General features: G+C 38.0%; 2 protein-coding genes across 3 annotated transcripts in view; one reads left to right on the forward strand and one right to left on the reverse strand.

Moving 5' to 3' along the window:
- Nucleotides 1–4,060, reverse strand: part of calhm4.L (calcium homeostasis modulator family member 4 L homeolog) — an 11,314-nt gene extending 7,254 nt beyond the window's left edge. Inside the window, exon 1 of the mRNA XM_018263277.2 lies at nt 3,315–4,060. Coding sequence (XP_018118766.1) covers nt 3,315–3,875 — 561 coding nt within the window. The 5' untranslated portion in view covers nt 3,876–4,060. The remainder of the gene's footprint in view (nt 1–3,314) is intronic.
- A 5,399-nt stretch (nt 4,061–9,459) lies between these two features.
- The window catches only part of trappc3l.L (trafficking protein particle complex subunit 3L L homeolog), a 32,338-nt gene continuing 20,255 nt past the window's right edge, over nt 9,460–21,542 (forward strand). Inside the window, exons 1-3 of one of the 2 annotated variants that reach the window (XM_018263279.2) lie at nt 9,460–11,217; nt 16,269–16,316; nt 20,210–20,307. In XM_018263279.2, coding sequence (XP_018118768.1) covers nt 11,176–11,217; nt 16,269–16,316; nt 20,210–20,307 — 188 coding nt within the window. In that variant the 5' untranslated portion in view covers nt 9,460–11,175. The remainder of the gene's footprint in view (nt 11,218–16,268; nt 16,317–20,209; nt 20,308–21,542) is intronic. The other variant, XM_018263280.2, reaches the window with a different exon arrangement.

Genomic DNA, 21,542 nt, shown 5'->3' on the forward strand with positions numbered 1-21,542 from the left:
AACAAACAGGCAGTTTAAGAGATATATAAAAAAAATACAGAGATATATAAAAACAATACAGGCAGTTTAACAGGTTTCTATTAAACTGACTTTGTGTGAACCTGGTAGAGACCGTAGGTTGTAAGCTCCACTGGGGCAGCAAATGGTGTATGATCTTTGTAAAGTGCTGTGTATTTGTGTTGCCGCTATATAAATAAAGAATGTTTTCCGTGTGTGGAAGCAGAGCTGTGATTGGCTACACTCATCCTACTGTGCTTCTGCAGAGGAATGTTAGGACACATCCTACCATATTTCACAGACAGACAGGAACCAAAAACATTTATGGAAAAAGCCAATAAAGGTGTACTTTTTAACCACACATGAAATTAGTTTAAATATGCATTTCCAACATATAGATACTTCACAGTAAAATATATTTATTCATGAAAGCAGCAATAAAAACAGTTCTAGAATGCAAACCCCCTTAGTAAATTGGAAATGTTTGATGGAAAATTAGTAAGATTATTTCACAACTGCATACTTATCCTTCTTCTAAGGGGTTTAATAAACTGCTTTTAATTACATATGGAAGTTTCCCAACTTCTGGTCCATGTCTTAACATGCACAGCCAGTTATGTAATCTATAAACTGGTGGGTCTACTGTGCCTTTGTGTCTAATCCAGGCTTCCTTATTTGCATTTAGACAGTCACATTAGTCTGTCTCTGTTAAACCCCACAGCCAGAACTGAGACATTTAGGCCTTATTCACACTACAGACACTTGAATGTCAAGCTGAAGATTGGCTTTAAATGTCACATGACGACACATGATTTTGGTCTGAGTTTCTTTGAGAGGAAAAAAAGAAAATTCACTTCAAATTAAATCAAAGTAATCTGGTGTATCTTGAAAATATTTTCTTGTGATTCTATAGCTATGAATGCCAATTTGTGTCCTGCTGTAAATAAAGTAAATAATACAGCAAGTTTTAACTCTAGATAGCTGTAGGGTAGCCTATAGAGAGGCCTCATACATCGGCTAATAGCAGACAATCTCAGGACATGTTGTTGGCTTTACCCATGTTTGCCCAATTTAGGGTAGGACCACACGGACGTTTTCAGGCGCGATCAGATGTGCTGCGACAAAACACATGCGACGGAAATAAGGTAAGAGATAAAAATGTCGGATGAAGTCGGAGCCTTAATCCGACGCGACATGAATGTTGGATGCAGGCGCTGTACACTGCATCTGACAGTCGTATCACATCAGATCAACGCTGCGACTTCTCTTACCTTATTTCCGTTGCATGCGATTTGTCGCAGCATGTCGATTCACGTGAAAACGTCCGCGTAGTCCTACCCCAAAGTGGTGGTTCACCTTAAAGCTCAATTTTATTATGTTATAGATTGATTAATTCTAAGCAACTTTTCAATCAGTCTTCGTTTTTTATTTATTTTTTATAGTTTAATTTTTTCCTTCTGACTTTTTCTAGCTTTCAAATGGGGTCACTAAACCCATCTAATAGCAAATGGTCTGTAAGGCTACAAATGTAAGGCTCCTGTAAGGCTTCTGCTCCTTTTTATTACTCAACTTTATATTCACACCCTTTACGTTCCATCTCTTATTTAAAGCAATGTATGGTTGTTAGGGGAATTTGGAAAGCATAAAAACCAGAAGCAAAAGACTATTTAATAGCTTCTTTCCAAGAGCTGTCAAAATAACTGCAAATGGGTCCTATGGATAAGAAAGAAGAAACCTTCAGGAATCACCTATCCCAACCAATCATCTAGCCCCAACAAACTAAATTTGCAAACTAATTTGCACTCCCTGAACTTTACGTTTACTATTTATTAATCTTATACTCTGTAGCTCTGTATTTATACTCCTTATCTCTGTCCCACATATATTGTAAATATCAATATATTGTAAATATCAATGTGTCTCACTGCACTGTGCTGCAAAAGAAATTCCTATGTACTCCTGGTACAAAAAGCAATAAATAACTACTTGTCTTGACCCTAGCAATCAGATTGCTGAAATTGCAAAGCGGAGAGGTGTTGAATAAAAATCTAAATAACTCAAATACCACAAATATTAAAAGATGAAAACCAATTGCAAATTGTCTCAAAATGTCACCATCTAGCTACATCTACTAGTAAAAGTGAATTCAAAGGTGCTCAACCCCTTTAATGCACTGCAGTGGTTCCCAAACTCTGGGGCTAGGATTCCCTATCAGGTTCAAAGCAATGGGGTCCCTGTCTGAAGCCCAATTAGTATGGTATTATTGCCATATTATGAGCTAAGGAATGCCTAAAATCATGTGATCTGACTAGGAAGGGTGGAGGAATTTGCAGAATTCAGCAACTGTGGGCCTGTCTGTCCACTTACAGAAGGGTTTGTATAATTGCACCTACATTTATCTCTATGGAGTCACATGGATAGTCACACAAGCAAACAATTTGCCTTTAAAAATGTCACATGAATACAGGCATGACAATTGTATGTATTTGAATGATACAACTGTGAAGATCTGCGCTCAGCCTATTAATGGCGTCTTTAATCCTTTTTGAGAAAGGGCACCAGTAGCCCGAAACATGTTGTGTGAAAAATAATCTGAGTGCTCTCCTTTCGTTCATTGATAAAGTGGGTATTTGAACGATAGTAGCAATAAAATCAAGTTGTATCAAGTTTAGCTCAATCAGTAGTTGAAATGTCAGTATGCACAAGGTCTTATATTGATAAAAAAAACTGGTCCATACATTTGTGAACACAAAAAAAAAACAGTATTTCATGTGTCAGCTCTTAACCAGCGAATGTTCTTTTGAATGGGATTTCTCTCATCTGGGAAACATTTTCTCTGTTCTCTCGAGTGCATGTCTAGACTGGGACATTGGCACCAGGTCCGGACTGAGAATTAAAATAGGCCCTGGCATTTCAGGTACACAGAGGTCCAATCAGCCCACACAGAGGCCCAAACAGCCCCCACCAGCCCACTAAATACTGACTTTCTATGGGACCTTATAGCGTCACCTCTGGCATTTGCCAGAACCCACAGATTGCCAGTCCGGGCCTGATTGGCACATGGGAAGTTGTTTATGTGAGCCCCCAGTGCTCCTCAGGAAGTAGTTCTTCATCCTGGTGGATTCTCTAGTTCTCAGGTAAGTGTGCCCTGCCCCCTACATTCAAAAGCAGGTTATGAGCCTTAAAAACTGCTGACATGACAGAAAAAAACCCAGGAGAATTGAAGAAGTGCTATACTTTCTACCTATGTACAACCTAGTGGAAAGCTAATATACCCCTCACTAGTCTTTTATACATGATGTACAATGAGGGCTCACCTGAGATTGGTACTTGAGCTCCAGGATCACCTCGTCCTTGACTCTAGTGAGGTTGGCAGGCACAAACTGCGCGCAGGGAAACTGGGAAAGAAAGCGCCTCCGCTCGGCCTCCGTCAGTGAGCGCAGGATGTCATACTGCTCCACATCGGCATACTCACTCAGCGCGCACACATAGTATGAGCCATTGAGCAGCGTCACAGCCAGCCATGTGATGGGAGCTACCATTGCTCTGCCGGTGATGTTCCCACACACAAAACAGATGAGCTTGTACCTCATAGTAATGCTCTGTCTGCCTCTCTCCTGCACTGCATGTGTATTGGAGGAGCCCATCAGCAGCCTCCAGGTGTTGTCATTGAAAGCAAAGCCCACAACGAGCAGCACTAGCGCGGGAACTCCCAGGAAGGCTAACCCATAGTTCAGGTTCTTAGAGGGGCTACAGGGGCAACTGAAAGCAAAAAAAGAGAAAAGTTGTTGCCCGCCGACAGTTAAAATGGCAACAACTGAATTGAAGAGAATGGACTCTTTGCTTTTGAGGAAGGATAAAATTGGCTGCAAGGGCATTTTGGTGCACGAAGTTATTGCAAGCAACCCTCTGATGTTGTTTCCTTATGTTTTGTGATCTTTCTGCCTTTTTTTGGGTGTGTCCATTCAGTGCCGGGCACCCGCCGCGCGCAAACGAGAACGCGCGTGAGGCAGTTTCTAGACTGTCGCTTGTTTCCTGTGCTCGCTATACATTTACTATTGTACAGGATTCTGACTAGACAATAAAGTGAATCTCGAAATGTATTTGCTGTTGCTGAGCTACAACTTTCATCACTGGCGGGGGCAATACAGTTGACACTTTAGTTTCCCTGCGCTGACTCAATACGAATGAAATATAGTTCATGAAAAGATCTATAAAATTAAAATCCACTTTAATTTACAGTAACCATTTTAGAATATTTCAGATTTTCCATTTATTTTTACAGAACTAGATTTAATAAAAAGCAAGTCACAAATGTGCTATAGTCTGAGGAGAAAAACCACCAAAACTATTATGAATAACTTATAAAAAAGCTCTGTATGACTGGGGGTACATCACAGTTCACTTTTAGGCATTTCTATTAGGGTTTATTTTTCCAGTGCACATTATGCATAGTACAGAAAGATATGGTTTGATTGCCCATTTTGTTCCATCTTGAAGCTACTGCCTGATAGGGTTGCCACGTTTCCGGAAAAAAAATACCGGCCTTCCGATATATTTATCTTTTTTCCCTATTAATAACATTGGGACCAACCATGATTTTTACCGATCAGGCTGGTAAAATACCGGCCAGGTGGCAACCCTACTACCTGACCAAATTGCTGCATTTCTAGTGGATCCAGGATTATCTGTCGTGACAAATTGTTTGCATCATTTGGCTGAAAGGAATTGAAGAGGAACCACAGCCCTGCTCCACTAACTGTTGTTCAGATTGTTGGGGTGGTCTGGACACAACATTGGAACAATAGAAACATGCCTATACACTTCCATATCATTATGTTTGGCCCACCAGCCAATCAGCCACTTGAGTCAACCCTTGTATAGTCACTATTATGCAGTCTCCAGGGCACCTTGTACAAATACGGCAACCAGGAAGTATTCACCACACAGTATCGGACTGGGATACCAGGGGCCCACCCAAAAAACCTTAGACCAGGGGCCCACCAAAAGACCTTAGATGATCAGGGGCGCACTCTCTACTATTATAATTCCTTTCCTCACGCAACCTCTATTCTACTAGTCTCTTTTCTTTACATACTGTAATCTATTATTCAATCTATTTAGTCTCTTACTTCCCATAGAAATAGGTTATGGCCATGAAATATGCCAAATGTTTTGAAGCAGGAGGGCCCACTAACACCTGGGCCCACCGGGAGTTTTCCTGGTATCCCTGTGGGCCAGTCCGACACTGCACCCACATATCGAACAGAGTGGCCATTTTTTCCCAGAGTTTCACACAAGGACAACAGAATGTAACTTACCTTCTCCACTGCAACCACGGAATGTCCAGCAGGTCCCACCACTCCTATAGTGGTACACATTGTGCTAACAGTGTAACATGGCAGCCAGTGGTCCCAGGGTGTCAAACAGTCCTTACTGCATCAAACTTGTCAAATAATAGTCATGGAATGTAGAACTGGGCTGAGGCCAGCAGAAGGCTGTTTCATATACTTAGACATTTTGTTTGGTCTCTTTTTCATAGAAAGATGGTGTGATTTAGAAAATCATGCAAAATAATTGTATAACTAATTAACTATATTGGAAAATTCCCCTTTAATTATGTTTCATCTGTTGGTATGTACGAATTTACCTCATTTACTGTTATTGCCAACCAAGAGTAAAATACAGTGTGTCCCTTGCCTTCTCTGCACTTGTGTCTTTTTTTTTGCACCAGTGCAATTATATGCGGTTGAAGAGATAGTTACATAGTTAAATCGGGTTGAAAAAAAAGACAAAAGTTCATCAAGTTCAACCCCTCCAAATGAAAACCCAGCATCCACACACACCCCTCCCTACTTTCACATAAATTATATAAACCCATACCTATACTTACTATAGAGTTTAGTATCACAATAGCCTTTGATATTCTGTCTGTCCAAAAAATCAAGCCGCTCTTAAAGGCATTAACTGAATCAGCCATCACACCATCACCTGGCAGTGCATTCCACAACCTCACTGTCCTGACTGTGAAGAACCCCCTATGTTCTTTTCTTCTAGTCTGCATGGAACATATAGTTCTGCACAATTTAGTATCATCTGCAAAAATAGAAACAGTACTTTTAATGCCCACCTCCAGGTCATTAATAAACAAGTTGAAAAGCAAGGGACCTAGTACAGAGCCCTGTGGTACTCCACTAACAACACTGGTCCAATTAGAAAATGTTCCATTTACCACCACTCTTTGTAGTCTATCCTTTAGCCAGTTCTCTATCCAGGTACAAATACTATGTTCCAGGCCAACATTCCTTAATGTAACCAGTAACCTTTTGTGTGGCACTGTATCAAATGCTTTAGCAAAGTCTAAGTAAATCACATCCACTGCCATCCCAGAATCGAGGTCTCTACTTACCTTCACATAAAAAGAAATTAAGTTAGTCTGGCAAGATCTATTACGCATAAAACCATTCTGGCACACACTCATAGTATTATGATTTGCTACAAAGTCCTTTATTAACCCTTCAAAAAGTTTTCCTACCACTGACGTCAGACTAACTGGCCTATAGTTTTGAGGCTGAGAACGGGATCCTTTTTTGAATAGAGGAACCACATTAGCAATTCCAGTCTCTCGGCACTATGCCAGACCTCAATGAATCTTGAAAAATTAAGTAAAGAGGGTTGGCAATCACAGAGCTAAGCTTGATAAGTACACTGGAATGAATACCATCTGGCCTGGACCTTTGTTTATCTTAACATGTTCTAGTCTCTTTTGAATTTCCTCATGTGTGAACCATGCATCATAAGTTGTATTACTAGAATTGGGACTATTAAGAAGGAAACCTTCATTAACTGGTTCCTCATTTGTGTAGACAGATGAAAAATATTAATTCAGAATCTGTGCTTTTATTTTGCTTTCATCAACCAGCTGACCCCCCTCTGATACTAAAGGTCCCACCCCTTCCTGCTTCATTTTTTTTACCATTAACATATTTAAAAAATAATTTTGGATTCTTTTTACTGCTTGCTGCAGTAAATTATATGATAAATGCTGCATCATGGGAAACAACATCATATATTGCACTGATATTTCATGCTTTGTAGGTAGCCCAAATTAGTATTCTCATTATATGTCTTTCTTTCTTTGGTTACATGTAGATTCTAAAGGAGCCATGCCATTTTCTTAGTAATTTGAATTGCCCTGACTAAAAGGACTGCAACTGACTGCCTATATCTATATGTCTAACTTGACATAATGCTCAGTCCAAGTCTTGATTGCTCTTTCATCTGGTACATTCTGTACTCCATGTGTAGCAAATGTTATTATATTAGGGCTCAGATATTAAACTGATTTTGTGTTATCTAAATTGAGTGGTAAATCTCCCCAGCAATGTTACTGAGAGATGCTACAATGTGTTTTGCTTTAAGGGCAGAGACAAACATGGAGATTCGGGGAGATTAGTCGCTCTGCGTCAAATTGCCTCTTCTTCGGGCGACTAATCTCCCCGAACTGCCTTGGATATCAACTTCGAGGGACTTCGGAAAACGAAGCACTCCAAGTGCCATCCCACCGATGATTTAGATTCTAGATGGTGGGAAGGCAGTTCGGGGAGATTAGTCGCCAGAAGAATCGATTTGTCGCTGGGCACCTAAATCTCCCCGAATCTCCACTTGTGTCTCTGACCTAATAGTTCTGTTTGAAGAACAGACAAATCTTAAGCCTACTATTGTTATAAATGATGTTTAAAAAACACAGACAAAAATAAATAATATGGTCAGAATATGGCAGTGATACTGAATGCTTACCATATATATTAGACATTAGCGATAGATAATAGCTATTGTAAGTCTGCAGGGTATATCTTGTACATCTTTTGAGTGAAACCACAGAGCTAGCTGATAGGTTATCTATCTGATATCATTCATATTATACATTATAGTAAAACCACAAATCTGATAAGATAACAGTGTCATGCATATAGACTCAAATCACAGCATATTTTTACATGTGTAAATTGGCTTTTTGTTTCATGCTTCAATGATTTTGGCCCTAATGTAGTAGTAAATGGTTCAGCATAACAATGGCCTAATGTAGAAGAAGGGATGATAATGTCTAGTGTGCTCTGTCGACAGCTAGGGGCCTATTTATTAAACCTATTTTTTTTTCTGGTCCAGTTTTTAAAGGGGAAAGCTGCTAAAAATCTGAATCCAAAAATACTGCAGCTTTAACCTGTTGAGGTTATGTAGAAGTCAACCAGAAGGTTCATATACTAACAAAAGTACAATTACTAAAATTTGCCCTGCCGGAATATGTTGTAATGGCTGAATCTGTTAATGCTTTTAAGAGAGGCTTGGACTAGTGCAATAGCATATAGTATTGCGAGAAATCTACAATTAGTATAGATATTGGTCAGTATGAGTGTACAGCATGTATGTATGGGTGCTGGTTTTCAATCAGAGGGTTGAACTTGCTGGACTTTGGACTTTTTTACAACCCATATTAACTATGTAAGTATGTGTATCCCTATCATGACACCTTGTATAGTATAGGATGTACACTCTTAATAAAAATGTTTTTCTTACTAATACAGGGCCTGAATCCCCTTTGCTATATGATAGATACTGAAAGTTTAAAACAGTGCCTACACCTAGTGGGATCCAGGGATACACCTACAGATACACCTACAGATGGCCCCACTAGGAACAATAATAAAACACACAAGTGCAGCAAACCAATATAACTTTATATAACTTTCAGCAAAGTAAAATGCAATTACACTATATCAACCCTGCTCTGAGGTACCCGGAAGGTCTTCCCAACTCCTCGCACAGTCTTTATCCAGGACACAGTCCCACTCTCCACTCCTGATGGACAAACACAGTCACCTTCCCAAGAGCTCTTTACCCAAGGTAGCGCTACATGCCCCAAAGTACCTTTCACTTTGGACACAGCAATAACTCCCATGTAGCAGGCTATTGATCAAAGCCTGTCCTCACTAATACCCTCCCTAAGGCAGAACACTCAGGAGGACTCACACAGAGTAGGTACAGGCATCCACAGTGTCTCACAGAAATCTTTAGTCTTAAAGGAACAGTTCAGTGTGAAAATAAAAACTCTGTAAATAGATAGGCTGTGCAAAATAAAAAATGTTTCTAATATAGTTAGTTAGCCAAAACTGTAATGTATAAAGGCTGGAGTAACTGGATGTGTAACATAATAGCCAGAACTACTTCCTGCTTTTTAGCTCTATAACTGTGCGTTAGTCAGTGACTTGAAGGGGGGCCACATGGGACATATCTGTTCAGTGAGTTTGTAATTGATCCTCAGCATTCAGCTCAGATTCAAAAGCAACAGATATAGCCACGTGGCCCCCCTCAAGTCTCTGATTGGTTACTGCCTGGTAACCAGGGTAACCAGTCAGTGTAAACCAAGAGAACTGAAAAGAAAGAAGTAGTGTTCTGGCTATTATATTATAGAAACAGGTATAGTTACCAGCTTGCACACCCTGGCTCTTGCCCGGTCGAGAAGGCTTCAGAAACCCACAAACTTCAGAGTAAATAATTCCACCGGCACACAGGTCTTAGTTGCAAGCAGGGACAACCCTTGCTGTATTTTATTTGCGTGCTGCAACGTTTCGGGTGATCCCCTTTGTCAAGCATACAAACCGTTTGTGATCAAGACTATTTAACACAACCTCTAGTGTAGCTAATTCACATAGTTAATTGAAGGCGTGCACCAATCATTAACCCCTTCATGACAAATGTCAAATATCAAATATAATAAGATAAAAAGTATTTAAAATATTTGTTTGTTACAAGAAATTATGTTATCACAGTAATAAGTGAAACCAACATCCACCATTAAAAGTTAAAATCAAGTGGAAAAAAAATTGAAAAAAATTGAACAAATGAAGAAAAATGTCAAAAACGAATAAAATTAATTAATGTTCAGAGTCCAGGTCCCTAATTTTCAGATGAGGCTCCAACATTCATCCAGAGAGTGAGCACACCACAGGCCTCTTTCTCAGGAATCCATCACCAGGTACAGTAGCTCCTTTACATTTCTTTACTGTCTCTGAACTCCAGACATCTCTCTGGTCGAGCTCCCACATGATTCTCAGGGTCCCGGTATCCCTGAGTCCACCAAGGACCACACCTGCCTTGGGGCCTCTCTGTGCTCCAGCTGCATCCAACCCCTCTGGAGTGCAAGGGAAAAAGAGAGACTGACCACATGGCAGCTCTGCTTTATAAAGAGTTGTGCAACAGTGACACTTCCTTGCCAAAAATGGAATCTGCCATGGCACACCACTAGGGAATAGGACTCACTCCCCCTCCCTTATCCAATTTAGGTCCAACACTTAGCTGGCCACAGCAGGGGATTTCCAACCATGAGGGATTTTCAGACCATAGGGGAACTTAAACCTATGGACCCCTACAAATGTAACAGACTATACACTTAGGTGCTGAAGTTTGGTTACCTTCTGTAGATTTACATTTGTCTTTGTGTATCCAGACAAAGTGGGCATGGCTATAAAATTGTCACCACATTGAGCAGGTGACTGTAAGGTTTAAAAAATGAAGACAACTGCAAAGTGAAATACACCTGTACTGGAAATTAATATTACATATTCACCCTGTTTTATGATTTGTCTCTGCCAGTTGATGGGGCTTTGGGACTTTAAATGGATTGTGATTTAAAAGTATGTTTAACTGTGCTTGCCTGTATACTGCTGCAATTTCTGACATGTCCGAAATGATAACATAGCTGACATACTGTAACAATTCATATCCAATTTTCTTATATAACTGATGTTATGATTATTTTAGGAACCATTTAGTTCCTTTTAGTTGTGTAGTCGGATATCACATGTGGAAAAGCAAAAAGCCAATTTCGTACCAGATTTTCCATCTCTCTAAATGGAGCAGCCTCATTACTTCAGTCAGGTTATTGTGCTTTCAAACAGTTCTGCTGGTAATCAATTTCCTCTCCAATGTCTAATGCATGCAGTTTGTAGGAGGAGCGGCTAAGTGTACAAAAGCTTTCCAAGGAGCGAGAAACACTGATCGAGAAATGGAAGAAAAAACAGTCTGAAAAGCGAAAGGAGCTATATTTCCATGAAGTAAAACCTGAAACAAAGAAGAGGGAATAATTCAGAATTTTCATTTAAGTTCCATATCTTCAGGATGTCAAGGTCATTAAATCGTAAACAAGACATCTACAGAATAGTAAGGACTTTTTTTTCTGCTAGTCATTTCTGAAACATTTTGCATAGTTATTCACAATGCATTTAGGATGCTAATGAAAGTAAATGTAGCAGAATAAGGCAGAGGGAATTTTGTTGACTATTTTCAGGACAACATAAGTGCATGCAATAAATGAAAGGGAATGCTGTTCTTTAAAATTAGCAAAATATATTTCGGCCTATTATCTAATGGCAAATAGGCTTTTGCAATTATTTATGGATTAATGTGCTGTAGAGAAAGTGTGTAAATGTATTATTGTAAGTGTATTAACATAAGGAAATGAGAGAGTATGAGAAAGTATTAATGTGTGACTTATGTTTTTGTAAGAGTGACTGTGAACAAGTGATGTAATGTATTATAGGAAAGAGCTTTAAAGTAACAATATATTGCATAAAACAGCTCATACTGTTTGTTATACCCTGCGTATCTAAATAAACAATTTTCATAAGAATACCTTTTAAGAAGTATGTTCCATTGGGTAATCCTAAATAGAACATGACCATTTAAAGTACTATGGGCTGCCCCCTGGCATTCACAGTGCACACAAAAAACCAAGAGCACATATACAAATTATTATTTTACTCCCACACTTCTTCCTGTTACAGTTAGAGCTGCAGTATTTCTAGTCAGGTGATCTCTGAGAGAGAGCACAGACCATCACAAAATGGTGGCTCAAAAGAAAAAATGTAAAAGGGCAATATTTCGTGATACGTGATACAGAATATATAGTCCAGTTTCTTAAGATACTTTAATAGGCCTCTTAAAAAGATATAAACTGTTGGTTAAGCATTCAGTCTTGGGTTAAAGTGTTTCTTTAAATGAACAAGAGTGGTGGTAAAAGGTCTAAGTGCGTGACAAAGTGTATGAGAATTGGGTGGAAAAGTGCAAGAAGGTTGGCAAGAGGTTGCAGACTCTCTTGTGCAGGGTGCAGACTACATTGTGCAGGGTGCAGGCCAGCCTTGTCCTTACCACATTTACTCTAAATGAATACAGTGCTGCCAAATGCAGGCATGGTCCTAAGGCATAGAGGAGGGGCAGGCAATATTTCAACACCTATGAATGCTTTAATAAAAAAAGAATTTGGATTTCATGTTTAATTTAAATGACTATTATTATACTGCTTTTTATGTCTGGTTGACAGGTCCACTTTAATTGGCCAAATCAGTAGCACTTTCATTGTATTTAAACACATTTTTGCTTAGCCTTGGAGCGCTCCCACAACCCCCCTTGTATTTTTGAAAATAGCCTAATGCTTATTTAGTTTACCAAACAATACCATTTCCACTTAGTATCTTATGGCCACCAATGTGAACATTAAGGCCATTCAAAAGTTGTGCTTTTTTAAATCCATATCCATTATTGGTGAGCATAATGTTCCTTTAAATTTAGTTATCTCTGTAAGCTGGTTACTAAGTGGCAGAGGTCAATTCAATAATGAGTGTATGCCAAAGCATACAGTATAATTCAGTACTCTACACAAATATTTGTGTACACAGTCTACATAATTGTAGGGAATATTGCAAATAAGTAGTATTTTTAGGAAGGCAAGGCTTATATACTGCTTTTATTTAGCAAAATAAGGCATATTATATATATATATATATATATATATATATATATATAATTCTATTTTATATCTCATCTAACACAGCAGTTAAAAAATCAGCTACTGTAAATTACTTGTCCATGGCTATGGTGAGCGTGAAGAACATTGCATTGTGAAAACTCCATTTCAGTATAATAAATATTACACACTTACCAGCAAATCCAAAATGTCTATTTGCAGTCTATTGAAATCATGTCTTTTTGCTTAAATCTAATTACATATTTCTTTGAGACGTGTGCCCTTGAGGCCCTTGTCTGTATATATAAAATTTGACACAATGACAAATCTAAACCGAAATACGTGAGTCAATAATAAAATCACAGTGTTATTCCAGGCCACAGTTTACCTACATTATTTATTAAGTGGCAGACCTCAAGTACATTTATATTTAGAGGTAAAGGCTTCAGTAAAGAAGCATACTGCTTTTTCACACTAACTTCTATTGATCATAGCTGTTACAAGGACATTGCTAAATCAAACATACAGTGGCCAATTCTGCTAATTTTTTCCCATAGAAATATGCTGTTCCTAAAAGTGCATTTATGCATATTGCAGCTTTATGTAATATAGGAAAACTATATCAACTATATAACTATATAAATCTTGCCAACCAGGGCACAATTAAACACAGATAATTCCCTATTCAAAAAGAATTTATAGGCCCCAGTGCAACACATTTGTATTCACTCATGAGTATCTCCTAGGCAGGGTATATGCTGCAGTATCTGCTGTAGATGTTTTTGTCTTCATTTTCTCTACCCAGCAGGTTCCATGGTGCGTTTGTTACTCCCTCTAACTCTGCCTCTGTCCGTTTTATAGCCTTCTGGCACATTTCTTCCTCACTTAAAGCCCTCATGGAAAAATTCTCTGCCCTTTGTCTGTTCTACAAAGAGGACATTTTGTGTCTACATAAGGATGAATCATTATTCAGAGGGATCTATTTGCTTGTAGACATTTTGTCCAGATGGCAACCATGGCACTCCATTGAAATAAATTACCATGCCTTTTTCTGTTGCAATAAATGCTGATATGGTGTGTAATGGTATACTTTGGTATATCACACTGGAAATAACTATGGTAAAGTGTGTAACCCATCTGTTACTTTTTTATTTAAATGTTAATGACGGTTTTTAATCTTTACAATTAATATGTTCCAAAGGACGAAAACAAAATGTCTTAAAAAAATTAAAATTGGAAGCTAGTTCTTAGATAAGTCATTTGAGACTGTCTCAGACCTCTTGCTTCTTATTGGGCTAATAGAGTGCATAGGTTTTCAAAATGTCAGGTTTAGGGGGGTAGTTCAGTGCCAGATATTATTAGCATGTCCAAACCAAAGAAATCAAGTGAGCCTGTTATCATAAGGTCATCCTCCATGGCATTGCACAGCCTTGTCTTTCTCACAGTTAAGAACCAGTTATAGTATTTAAGGTAAAAATTATGTTCCTCAGGTCTGGGGAATAAAGATCTCCCACTATATACTATATAGAAAATTAATTTAGCTTTAATAGTCTTTTGGTATTGATTACCTTTTAATTCCATTTTTCAGTTTAGTTTTACTTTACTTTCCAACTCTCCATTTTAAGTGGGTGGTTCACCATTAAGTTACCATTTAGTGTGTTATAGGATGACCAATTCTTCATTATACAGTATATGTTGTATTGTATTTTTTAATTATTTGCCTTTTTCTTATGGCGCTGATACCCATCTAAAAAGGCTACACATTCATAGTTAGTGTTACTTTTTATTACTCTTATTTCTATTCAGTCCCTCTCCTATTCATATTCCAGTCTCTTGTTCAAATCAATGCATGGTTTCTAGGGTAATTTGGTTCCTAGCAACCAGAGTGCTAAAACTGCAAACTGGAGAGCTGTTGAATAATAAGCTAAATAACTAAAAAAAAAACCACAAATAATAAAGAATGAAACCCAATTGCAAATTGTCTCAGAATATCACTCTCTACGTGATACTAAGGGGGTTATATACTAAGCTCCTAATACCCGAAAATTTGTGATTTTTTTTTTTTTTTTATAAAATCGGACTTTTAAAAAAATCACAAATTTTTCGGAATTTATTAAACCCCGAGAGCTAAAAAGCCAGAATATAAAAACACGGCATCTCAAACCTGTCAAGGTTGCATAAAAGTCAATGGGAACAGTCCCATTGATTTTTGGTTGTGTCAGGGTTTTCAGACAATTTCATGATGTTTTCGGAGCTTTCGGGTGAAAACAAAGCAAATTTTCGGGAAAATGTAATAACAAATAAGGGTTAAAAATCCGAGTGGGTTAGATCGGAGTTTGTAGCAGCCGATATTGAGATAAATTCGGACCTTGATAAATAACCCCCTAAAAGTCAACTCAAAGATGAACAACCCCTTTAAAGTGAGGTCGAACCAGGAATGGAAAACTATGTTTTGCTCACTTGAGTCAATGCTCTTTCTCATAAAAGACATTGTTGTATAGAAAGTCTATTCTTTAAGAAGTGAACCATCTGCCATTGGCTATGGGCATTTCAGTTCTTCATTAGATGGTGTTGTACCTATAGAAATGACAAAGGTACATATATAATAAATATTGTGATGCTTAAGAAACCTTGCACAAGGAAAATTATTTTGTCAGATGTACAGTGTTGGACTGGGATGTCTGGGGCCCACCAGAAAACCTTAGAGTGTGGGCCCACTCTCCAAATTATTTTTCCTTTTTTCTTTATTTCCTTTTTTCTTCACATTTTTCATCACTTCTCCTTATATATTATCATCCATTTTTCCCTCCATTTCCTCTCTTCTCTCTTAGAAATGGGGGAATGGCTGTGGTATAGTCATTATACCTGGGCCCTCTGGGAGTTTTCCTGGTATCCCTTGTGGGCCAGTCCAACACTGCAGATGTAATGTAGCCATGGCTGGCATGCATTCATATAGCTAAGAATGCTTATGATTTTTCCATAACTGCTTTGTGTCGTATCCAAATGTTCTCAGCCTCTTACTGCTGTTAAATATTAATGTATTTTGATTTGCAATCATAAACAATCTAATGCACATTATGAACTCCAAAGTGACAATAAAATCACTGAAAAAAGAGAGGGTGACAGAGAAATCTCTAAGCAATTTCCCCTCTCATGAATTACATATAAAGTAATGTACAAACAAGCTTTGCTGATCTTAACATACCTAAATACAGGTTTGGGATCTATTATCTGGAAAACCATACTGCAGACACCTCTGAATACTGCATTGTCATTTCCCATAGCCCCTTTTATACATAGTATAGAGGTTGTTATTTCTGGTAGCTTGTAAGCATGGTTCCCAGATTATAGAAAAACCTCATATTTGGAAAACGCCAGGTTCAAAGCATTCCGGATAATAGATCCTATACCTGTAATGTGTCTGTACAGGAACACATTTTTATTATTGTTATGTCTTCATGTCTTACAGGACTGGCAATTACCTGCCGTCTCATCATCTGCTTCAGCACATCATATTGTATGTACAGTTTGTGTAAAAACAAAGCATGATTAAGCAATTTAATGTGTATATATGCCTAGTGTAGAGTGCACTGTCCTTCATGCATTTCAACATCATGGCTGTTTTTTTTTCTTTTTTTGCATCACTAAAGCTTATGCAACTGGAGTTATATTATTTTTTCAAAATCCAAGCCAATTCATTTTTCAGTTGTTATTTTTTTTGTTTCTGGCTAACAAAACTGAACAAAGGTGTGACAGGATAACAAAACATGATACATACATAAACATAGTAAGTTAGGTTGAAAAAAGAATCAAGTTCAACCTTTTAGCTCTATTTTAACCTGCCTAACTGCTAGTTGAAGCTTCTCCAATTTGCCTCAGACGGGGTAACAATTCCTTCCTGACTCCAAGATGGCAATCGGATCAGTCCTTGGATCAACTTGTACTACGTGCTATTTTCCATAACCCTGTATTCCCAGGACCGGATTTTACAGATGAGCGCTTCTAGGCCGCGCGGTCCAAGCACTAACTCCCCCTGCACAAGGAGCACGGAGGAGGAGCCGGATCACTGGGGAGCTGCATGTTCCCATGAACCAGCTTCACACTAGTCAATCTGTGTTGTTATTAAAACAGTGTAGAGTTCCATAGTATGTTTAGCTTCTTCCACTGTCCTCCTTCCTGAGACTTCTCTTTAAAGGGCACATGGGTTTCCAGCACACAATAAAGTGCACATCAAAAGGGAGCCCTATATGAGGATCAAGGACCTAGTCCTTGTGCCCCCCAAACTGTGTTTTTAACTGGCAAATACTGGTGAAATAATAAGCCTTTACTTTGTTCTCACAGGAACCTAAGCTGGTCAGCTAGCTGGCCTACTTTTATCTCTGTAGCAAAAAAGGGGAAGTTGAGCTCACCACTAAACTATTTGAAACCATTATGTGGGTTGCAATGAGGCTGTGACCAAACAGTTTATACAGATAAAGACAAGAAATCTTCTGCACTCATGCACTCACTGCAATATCAATATATTAAGGACATTAAGACATTTATGCATAACCAAAGGTACCAAAAACAAAACAGGGATTGTTTATCCATATAGTGCAATATATCCTGGCTAGCTGACTAGCTCGGTCAAAGAGTTCTAATCCTCATGATACATTTTACACAGGGACTAAGCTTTAACTGCAACTTGCTTTAAAGTTTAAAACTCCCAAATGGTTTCCCTTTTTATTGACTGCCACTAGGATCACCTGTAGCGGGAAAGGGTGGGAGCTACAACATGGAGCTGGTCTCTGCGCCAATATAAACTATCACAATAAAGGAAAGGTTGTGCTCACCAAAGAAAAATTAAAAAACATTTGGTGGGGGTGCAATGACAGCTTGGCCATAAAATTCATATCAACAAGATAATAAATCCTCTTTACTCAACTCAGACTGCAGTCAGAACATCGTGTGGATTTATCCACTAATAGGCATCAGACCAAGTCAGTCAGCCTAATAACTAGCCACATGTGCCTGCTGAAGTGTTTAATCTGAAAACACAATGTGGCACAATCCAATTTGGACTTTTGGATCTTATTTGGAGCTTTAGACTAGTGTTTCAGGATGTAATTACACAGAGATGGAAGTGTAAATGAAGCCTATGAAGAAACAGCTGCACAATAATGCAGCGCATGTTGTTGTACTCAGACAGTACTATTGCCTCTAAAACCACTTGATATACTTCTGTTTCATTTCATACATTAAAGTTATAAATGCAGTAATAAAGTTATAAGTTATAAGGCAGTAATTTGGGGGGCTGGAATAGCAGCAGTAACTGAGCCAGTAGAACTCGACAGTGCGGCTCGAGCCGACACATTGTCATCCGATGAAACGCATGCGATGTGTCAGATGTCCTGAAGATTCAGGAAGTGAGGAGGAATTGCAGGTAAGAACTACATTTATCCGACTGTTGGATGAAAACGCTGCATGCTGCGTCTTCATCCAACAGTTGAATAAATGTAGTTCTTACCTTCACTTCCTGTATCTTCAGGACATCCAACACGCCCCATGAGTTTCATCACATGGCGACGTGTCGGCTTGAGCCTCACCATCTAGTTCTAAGGTCAGCTAGGGAGTGAACGCCCATTTGCTATCCTGGATACACCTGAAAGCCCAGATTAAAGAGATCTTATGTGAATATGTATTATCTGCCCTAACTATCATTGGAACTATGTCTGACTGACCAATACACTGGCATATTCCTATATCTGTACTCCTTTCATGAGTTAAAGGGCACAGCTTTTTTACAGTGCTACCAGCTACCCTGACTGGTATAGCACACATTTTATTCTACAGGTTCCTTTCCACTTATTTGATTTGACTGCAGAAAGAGCATTGTGTGGTTTACTAATGGAGGGGTCAGACCAGGCCAATAAGCCAAACTAAACTTTCAAGTCAGTTTTCTTGAAGCTGGTAATGAAGACGTTTTAAGTCTGAATGGCTATTGCCTGGTACTCTTTCTAACTAGTAATTAGTGCTTGGAAAAGCTTAGATGAGTGAGAATTACCTGCCAAGAAAGTACAACAGCATCAGTCATTTAAAGGGAGTGAGGGATTATTTCGACCTTTTAATTCTCAACACTTGCAAGGGGCACATTTACTAAGCTCAAGTGAAGGATTGGAATGAAAAAACTTCGAATTTCGAAGTATTTTTTTGGGTACTTCGACCATCGAATAGGCTGCTACGACCTTCAATTCCGATTCGAACGATTCAGAGTAAAAATCGTTTGACTATTCGACCATTCCATAGTCGAAGTACTGTGTCTTTAAAAAAAACTTAGACTACATACTTTGGCAGTTTAAACCTACCAAGGAACAATGTTGGCCTATGGGGACCTTCCCCATCACTTTTCTAAGCTTTTTTTGATCGAAGAAAAATCCTTCGATCGACTGCTTAAAATCGTTCGAATCGAAGGATTTTATTGTTCGATCGAACAATTTATACTTCAATCGATCGATCGTATGACTTGCGGTAAATCCTTCTAATTCGATATTTGAATTAGAAGGATTTAAATTCGAGGGTCGAATTTGAGGGTTTATTAACCCTTGATATTCGACCCTTAGTAAATGTGCCCCTTGTTGTGTAACTGTTTCCTTTAACTTGCTAAGCTTTCTACTGTTAAAGGGACCCTGTCTCTCAAAAGCTGTATAGTAAAAGTCCTTTTCAAACTAAACATGAAACCCAAATTCTTTTTTTATTAAAACATCCGTACCTGTTATAAATTAATTTAAAAAACTCAGATGTCAATCATATATTGCCTTCCCTGCATTTATACTTCAGGCACAGTAATGACTTTCACATTTATGCTCTTCATTGCTGTTAATGCACTCCTCACATTCCCCCTCCCTCTCTGCTGTCTATAATTGCATAACATGTGCATGAGCATGTGTACCAGTCCTCATTTCTAGTACATACATTAGATTTTGGGATTGTTGTGGTAACTATTTCCACAAAATGGCGCTTTATGCTGTAATTATGGATTCTGAAGGAAACAATATATAAATAATGTATATAAGATACGTATGTTTATTTTGCTCAACTAACTATAAATAGGATTTTGAATTATTTCTCCCTGTTATGTAATGATATAAACAGTAGGTTTAAGATTTAAATGCTGTGTTATAATCTCAGCTATAAAGAATGGCATAACTGCAGGTTCCTGATGGAAAGAAAGGAGGCATAACCATTTTTTAAACCTTTTTTAAGGTATAAATGGACCAGAAATCCTGCACATTGGTTTTAGGAACAAATACAGACTTTTCGGGTTTTTTACTGCATCCCTTAAGGGTGATGGCACATGAAGTGCTTTGTTGCCTGTATGGAATCCTTCTCATCAGCTGGCAGCAAAACTGATATACTTTATTTTCATTTCAGAACAGAGATCTCTTTGTTCTCTCATATGGTGCATTGGTAGCACAGCTCTGCAAAGATTATGAACGAGATGAAGATGTGAACAAATACCTGGATGCAATGTAAGTATACGTATAGATTCACTATTTTCCTTCTTGCAGAATAAAGTTCGGAGTGAACTTCTACTACAGACTGCTTAGCTTTAACTAAAACTGATGCCAAGACAATGGTTATCAGTTCTTTTTTCACCAAGTTTTCAATTGTTTATATCCCTTATTACAACTAGGTACTGTTTTATACATTTTATATTTCTTTGACAGAAAATAAATCATAATTAGAGCAACAAAGATACAATGAATTAACAATTTAAATAGGATCTGCTATAAATCAGTAGCCAGCAAATGCCATTCATGTAAAAAATGCCAGATTTTCAAATGGGCCTCACAGTTATTGAAACACTGCTCTAAACTATGGTCTGTCTAAATGTATGGAGCTTGGTTTGTTTATGTTGTTTACTAGATCATTTCCAGTTTCCTCTGCATATTTACAAAAATCATGTCAGAAACCAAAGTCACTAATATCGTTATGCCATGGTTAGGTTGCCAAATAAAATTCTGCCCAGTGTGTTTTAGTGTGCCCCATGCTTATTGTTCTGCTGAGAAACATTAGATATTGTATTTATTTTTTAATTGCATCTGGGTTTCAGTTATTCAGTTCCAATTATATAATATTGCATGTTTAAAGAGTTTCATGCCAATGTAAGTGTTACCAAATCAGTTGGATGCTTGTTAGTAAAAAAGGATTTGTTATTCAGGTTCTGAAAAGGAACACTAATGGACAAAAATGAAAGCAATATATATTACTGTCATCTGGATGTCAAATGTTTTCTTTTAAGCAGATGTACTGTTTTCAGATGTCTTTGGCATTGCAAGCTGTGCCCTGCATTGTGTTCTTAATAAAAAAGTATTGATCTTTTGTGTTCTGAATGACACACATTTGAAGCACCCACGTGCTACCCATAAAAAGCAGTCATCAGTTCATACAGTTTAAGATACACTTCTTCCTGCTGCATCTCATTCCATTGCTCAAATTCATTGAATTCCATCTTCAATAACCAGCATTGTAGTTTATAGAAAAGTGCAATCTAAAGAAATGCTACATCTTAATGTATATAGGGCATTTTAATTTTCTGGTTTTGCTTTGCCTTTTAAATAAGAAACAACACTTTTGTTTTATGTTTTCCACTTTTTGTGGCTTACATGACTGGAATTCCAAAATACAAAACATACATACATATATTTATTGTAACTGTACGATACACAATATAAACATGAATCAACATTATTTACTATTTATC

Source organism: Xenopus laevis, chromosome 5L (assembly GCF_017654675.1).
Source record: "Xenopus laevis strain J_2021 chromosome 5L, Xenopus_laevis_v10.1, whole genome shotgun sequence".
In the NCBI taxonomy this organism is placed as follows: Eukaryota; Metazoa; Chordata; class Amphibia; order Anura; family Pipidae; genus Xenopus; species Xenopus laevis.